The sequence below is a fragment of the Anomaloglossus baeobatrachus genome, chromosome 2 (assembly GCF_048569485.1).
Source record: "Anomaloglossus baeobatrachus isolate aAnoBae1 chromosome 2, aAnoBae1.hap1, whole genome shotgun sequence".
Classification (NCBI taxonomy): Eukaryota; Metazoa; Chordata; class Amphibia; order Anura; family Aromobatidae; genus Anomaloglossus; species Anomaloglossus baeobatrachus.
Genome location: NC_134354.1, coordinates 530,664,367 through 530,671,249, shown reverse-complemented (window position 1 = coordinate 530,671,249; position 6,883 = coordinate 530,664,367). Strand labels below are relative to the sequence as shown.

Below are 6,883 nucleotides of genomic sequence, written 5' to 3'. Positions count from 1 at the left end.
TCAAATGTGAGCGGCAAGGAATTGGAGGATGTGGCAAGGATCACATGGGTGCCAGTCAGTAGTAGTGGGTCAGAAGTGGTGAGTTAAATTTTTACGATACAGTTATATTCTGGGTCCTAAGGAGAAACCAGAGCATAATAAGGAACTTTAAATTGGCAACGAATATCCTCTTTGTAAATCAAATTTCCAGGAAAAAATCAGCACGATTATGTAAGTTAGAATTTTGCCTGATCTGCTTCTCATCACTAAGTACAGTATATAGAAGAAGCAGTGAGATAATTGCAGGTTCAAGTCCACTAATGGGGAAATGCTGCGGCTGCGATTTTGCTTAACAAAGAAGGGACAGAAAAAGGTTGAAAAAATAAAAAGCTTAATATTCATCTCAGCACTCACCTGTTCTGGCACTGCTGCCTCATGGGCCCATTGCCCACTTTCTAGTACTTAGGGCTAGAGAGGAGTGAACCCAAACTTTAAGTTTGGTGTTCATACCAAACACAGACTTTAGAAAAGAATCAGAGTTCGCAGTTTGGGTGCTTTACGCATGCAAACCATTCGATCGAGCATTGGTGTGTTTGGTTATGCTCGATGCTCAGCCAATTGCGAGCTGCTTGCAGCATTTCAATGGCTCACACTGTGAAAAATCAGTGTAATCACATGTAGTGTGTACAGAAAAAAATGAAAAAACCCTGCCCTCCCCCCAAAAGTGCTCTGTTTATGGCCGGATGTATGTGGGCAGAGAGCTGAACTGCCAATCAGTGACTTCAAATAAGGTTCAAATCGAATTCTGGTCCAAAAGTCCAGCTGAACTTGCAGAACCTGAACTTCCACGGGTCCGCTCATCTCTATTTAGGGACTCTTCTTCCCTGAGTAGTTGTCACAGCGCACCATAACATTGTGACGTTATGACACAGCGTAACCTCTAGGACCTAATTACAGCTGGAAGTCCTGTTCTATAGTGACGTTACCAGGCCACAGAAGTTACGGTGAGGCACCCTGACCTCCAAGACCTGGTCGCAACTAGAAGCCCTATACTAATATCAAGACTCCGTCATACATATGTAAAAAAAAGGGGACCCTTGGGGTTGGACAGGTGGGCAAGGGGATACATGAGGCAGCAGGGATGCCAGGACCGGTGAGCAGTGAGGTGAGTTTTGTTTTTATTTTTGACGTGTCACATTTATTATCCTCTTTGGTCTGTAGAGATTAATTTTACCGTAAATTCAGTTGCTCAGTAAAATCTATGCAATTTGATGAATTTGAACTTCAACAGATCCGTTTCGCTCTAATATTTACACTAAAATGAAAATGTTCTCAATAAAAATGTCAGCTTGCCCTGAAAAAAAAACAAGCCCTCACACAGCTCAATTGACAGAAAAAAATGTTACTGGAATCAATTTTTTTTGTTTGCAAAATTCAGATTTTCTTAACTAATAAAATAATAAAAAAGAAGCATACGAGTTTGATATCCCCGTAATCATACTCCCCTGGAGAATCATGTTGCAGGGCATTTTTATCACACAACATACACTGTAAAACCAAAACCCAAAATAATGGAATTGTATTGTTTTTTCACATTTTTACACTTGGAATTTCTTTCACATTTTGCATTATATTGTATGGTAAAATAAATGTTGCAAAACCACAACTCGTCCCTCAAATATTTAATCCCTCATATGATTGTGTAGAAGGACAGATTAAAAATAAAAATATGGAACTTGGAAGAGAGAGAGGGAAAAACAAAATAATAATAATAATAATAATAATAATAATAATAATAATAATAATAATAATAATGAAAATTGACAGCAAAAATTTAAAGCAGGGAAGGACATAGTATGGGTGCAACCTGTGCAGCCACACAGGGGTCCAAAATACAAGGGGCTACCTCAGGGCCGGACATATCATTGGTGCAGCCAGTGTGGCCGTACTGGGGCCAAGAGGTAAAGGAATCTATTTCTATGGCCAATGCAGGTACAATTGTACATTTGTGTGAGTTCTTGGGCTGCAAAGGGCACATACAGTATGTTGCTCTTGCACAAGGGCCCTCTTCTGTCTGTGTCCACCAGTGAGCCACTTCCAATACAGCAAGCAGTTTTGTAACATTGGATTCTTTTGTATGTATTTATACAGTATCGGAACTTTCATGCATAACAGTTTTCATTAGAATTTCATAAATATGTTACATATATATTAATTCTTTACCTCCAAGTCCAGGTCGTAGTCTGTTGTCATAGCCATCCAGTAAACCATCGAGTATCCGCGTAAATATGGTGATGTTATCATTTGTGTCATCTTTGATTGAAGCAGTAGTCATCTGTGAAATGCTGGTTTTAGCATAGAGAAGAATGTGTCATTTTGTGGATAACTAATATACCAGAACTTTGATATTTCCTCATACATAGCATAATCCTAAATAGTTAATATTTAAATCCTAAAATCTATTAGATTTTGTACAGAAGTGCAGACACATCTCTTAAGCTGTAAATGTCAGCTTAGAACTGATTCTGTGCACCAATAGTTTGATCTTTGGATCACTACTCTTCAAAATGTTTGAATCACTACTTTTCTAATCTACTTAACCCATACATCAAATATTTAATCCATCAAGAAAAAAAATATATCAAACATACAAGTTCCCTAATTATGATTATGAAACATAATAGTAACTATGTAAACTTCATGGAGATCTAGAGCTTCTCATGTTATATTAGAAGAAAGCATGATATAATTAGAGTATAATTAGTGTAATTAGTTTACATCTAATATGGGAAAAAAATGGATTTAAGTTTACATAATCCCCTATTTTAATTTTCTTTCTGTAAATACTGGTCAGTAGTCAAGTCAGATAGACGGATAATTACACTTATTTATAAACCCATTAGTGCAAATGATGCACATGTACGTCAGCACCAGAGTTACCCTGTTTTGAGCTTTTAAACTGAATGGTGCTCGCGAACACAAACCTTCATTCCCAGCAGGGCACCAATGGGTTACCATGACAGCTGTGAGCTTATTGAAGGTACTGCCATCTTGGTACTCCACACTGCCAACTTGGTACTCCCCCTGGCCAGCTCAGTCACAGGCTGGGCTTAGCTTCATAAGAGACAATGATTTTCACTAAATATTGCAGCGTGTAGAATATAACTAATGAAATTATCTCAGGTTTAATTTTTCTAAGGGAAGTTAAAAAAGCTAAACTTTTTTTTAGAGTTTCTAAATTATTTTTAAAAAATTTATAAAATATAACAATTTTAATTAGACTTTTTTTCCCTCATTAAAATAAATAAATAAATAAATGAATAAACATATTTTATATAGTCATAGCTGTAAAAGTCTGGTCTAGCAAAATGGAAAATTAATTAACCCATACAGTAAACACCACCCTTTCCTGGGTGAGCTAATTTAGGGTGAGATACAAAGGAATCTCCAGATCTGCCAATGTTGGTCTAATTAATATTGATGCATCGGAGACAAGAACACAAGAACACACAGCCAATGACCTTGTACCAGGCTTTGTCTGAATCCCAGATGCCCAAACAGCAGTTTATTAAAACCACAAAAGAAAAGGGGATGGCTCAGTACATGACCAAAAATGGAATGAAACTTGTGAATAACAAAATTGTAAATTATGGATCCTGCTGAATTCCTTAAAACTAAATCTGTCCAATTTTCTGGCCCTCCAATAACAAATAAACTTTAGACAAAGACATCTTTCACAGAGACTACACCCAGTGTTATTGCTTTTATGAATAACACTTGTAAAGCTAATGCAAAAATGTCTAAATAATTTATATATTTAGATAAATAAATTAATTAAATAATAAAACAACGCATGGTATAAAATTTTTACCATAACACCGTAAAGGGAAAATAAATCAAAATGGCAAAATGTAATTTTTTTTTAATTCCCCATTTCTCTCTAAAAATTGAAAATTACAATTAAAAACTGATCAAAATTTGATACGTAGCTGAAAATATATTATGAGTCTCGGAGAATAGTGACAGAATCTGAACTTTTTTCAAAAACTTTTGAAATTTTTTTCATTACTTAAATAAAAAAAAATCTGTCTAATTTGGGAATTGCTAAAATCATGCAACCTGGAGATTCAGATTTCCTGGTCATATGCATTGAATACTGTAAACACAAAGCCAAAAACTCAATGGCGGAAATATTTTTTTTTCATCATTTCAACCCACTTTGAAATTATGTTCCCATTTTACAGTAAATTCTATTATGAAATGGAGGATGTTATGTAAAACTACAACTTGTAATGAAAAAAAAAGCACTCATATGGCAATTTTGATGGAGAAATAAAAGAAAGTTATAGTTCTTGGAAGAAAGGAAGGGAAAAGTACAAACTGAAAAAATGAAAATTGGCGGTGGAGGGCAGAGGTTAATTAACTCGGGAGTCAAAAAAACAAGTATTGCTTACAATACAAATGCTACAAGGAATATGTTGTCAGTGTTACTGCAACAATGATCATTGATTACTGTACATATTACATCTGTATAGTAAATTGTATAAATACCTACAGATAAGCTAAAACTCTAAAGGCCTCATACACATTAGACTAAGGGCAGCGTCACACGCTACGATATATCGAGCGATATGTCGTCGGGGTCACGTCATTAGTGACGCACATCCAGCATTGTTAGAGATATTGTAGCATGTGACAGCTAAGAACGACTGTGAATGAGCAAGAATACTCACCTTATCGTTGCTTGTTGACACGTCGTTCATTTTCATAAAGTCGTTCCTCCTTCTGCGCGCCGGTAGTTCGTCATTCCCGAGGCAGCACACATCACTCCGTGTGACACCCTGGGAACGACAAACACAGCTTACCTGCATCCCACCGGAAATGCGGAATGAAGGAGGTGGGCGGGATGCTACGTCTTGCTCATCTCCGCCCCTCCGCTTCTATTGGGTGACCGCTGTGTGACGTCACTGTGACGCCGAACGTCCCTCCCCCTTCAGGAAGAGGATGTTGGCTACCCACAGCGAGGTCGTTTGGGAGGTAAGTACGTGTGACGGGGGTAAACAACTTTGTGCGCCACGGGCAACAACACGCACAAACGACGGGGGCGGGTGCGATCGCTCATGCGATCGCACAATATATCGTCCCGTGTAACGCCGGCCTAATTCTGTCTGAATCCGTCAATATTGATGGTTTTGCAAACAATCTAATATGTATAGGGGCATCGGCCGACTGTTGGTTTTTGAAAATATTGATCGGACATGTCCGATTTTGGACTTCTTATTGCACTGTTCTCCCAGAGATAAGCTACCAGGCAATATGTCAGTCGGTGATTTTCTTATAGAGAACACATGAGCTTTTAGCTGAATGAGCACTTTTGTGTATGGAAGAGTCGTAGGAGATTGCTGTGCATTGTTCGACTGTCAGCCATCTGATGTGCATGATAGTCTTTGGAGACCAAATCAAGAGATCATCTATCAAAGACCAAAATGTGTCATAGACATTTTAGCAATGTACAAGTTACATGACCATAATTTACATACACAGCCCCATTAAACCCAATAAACCTTCATTGAAATAAATACAAAGCTTATGTGGCTGATACCCAGAGTATGTTTAGGCTGCAATAAGGGCATTTCTCCTTCACTAGAGAAACGACAACCTCATGTTCTGTTCTGCATAAGTGCAACGTTATTTTACAGAACTACAGTGATTCAAATTACTGACAGATATAGAAGGAGAAAAGCAGACAGAAAAGGGAAATTTATGAATAGAGAACAGAGTAGTCTTTAAATAATTAATTAAGTGACCAGAAGCCCAGGATTAAAGGGTTACAGAGACATATGGCACAAAAGACCTTGTGCCTTTTCTCTACTAACCCAGAACTAAACAATAATTGTATCCTGTATGAGTTGTAGTTTTTTAATATACTTTTTACATTAAAGAGGTGGTTCACTACTTAGTTTTCCAAGACACACCGATTTAATGTTGAGAAACAAGGCTTCTCTCAAATATCTTGTGTTGGCAATAGTGCCTATGAGTAGCGCTATTGTGGTCCACTCATCCCCATCGCGTGATACCTGGGCTCCATGACCTCTGATGTCCAGTGATGTCACGTCAACTTCCAGTTGACCTGACACCACCGAGGCAGGCACCAGTCTAAATCAGTGACTGGGTTGTTGGTGGAGTTTCACCGCTTGTAACAGTGCAGCATCACTCAATCTTGGGGCGCTATACAGTGAAGGAGAGAGTGCACGAGATGATGGACTGTGACACTGGGTTGTGATGACCGGTGAAACGCTGCTCACAGCCAAGTCAATCACAGAGATCAGGGCCGGCCTAGGTGGTGTCAGGTCAACGGGAAGTTGACGTGACATCACTGGACATCAGAGGTCACGGATCTCTGGTCAAGAGCTGTGGTATGATCAAATCATGTCCATGCATGGTCAAACACAGCCATTACGCAGTACATATAAGGGACACATTTATAAGATTATCTCAGTACAGGAACTTTTTTTAATACATCAAATTGTAACACTTACTATTCAAGATCTATTGATTAAAAGGTACTTTGCCTGTGGGACAAATTGTTTAAAGAAATATGGCTTCTTTCTTTCAAAAACAGTGCCTTGTCTGTCCACATCTTAAGTCTAAATTTGCAGCTCAGTTACATTGTCATGAATTTGGCTGAACTGTGTACCATATGAATACCTCCTCACATGTTTAAGGGGTTCACATATCTATATTTGTTACATACATAAAGTTTGTACACCAAGAAGGAAAATTCATGTAATTATGGAAATCACAGGCTTGATGGACATGTTAATGATTTGCAAGATAAAAAAAAATGGAGAGTAACATTTCAAAACATCTTAAAGTGGTGGTCTACTATTTAGAAAAACCCTTC

The 6,883-nt window shown here is 38.0% G+C and overlaps 1 protein-coding gene across 1 annotated transcript in view; it reads right to left on the bottom strand.

Annotated features, from left to right (window-relative positions):
* GABRA5 (gamma-aminobutyric acid type A receptor subunit alpha5) overlaps positions 1 to 6,883 on the bottom strand; it is a 435,463-nt gene that overhangs the window by 387,282 nt on the left and 41,298 nt on the right. Inside the window, exon 3 of the mRNA XM_075336610.1 lies at positions 2,203 to 2,324. Within this exon, the coding sequence (XP_075192725.1) occupies positions 2,203 to 2,324 (122 nt within the window). The remainder of the gene's footprint in view (positions 1 to 2,202; positions 2,325 to 6,883) is intronic.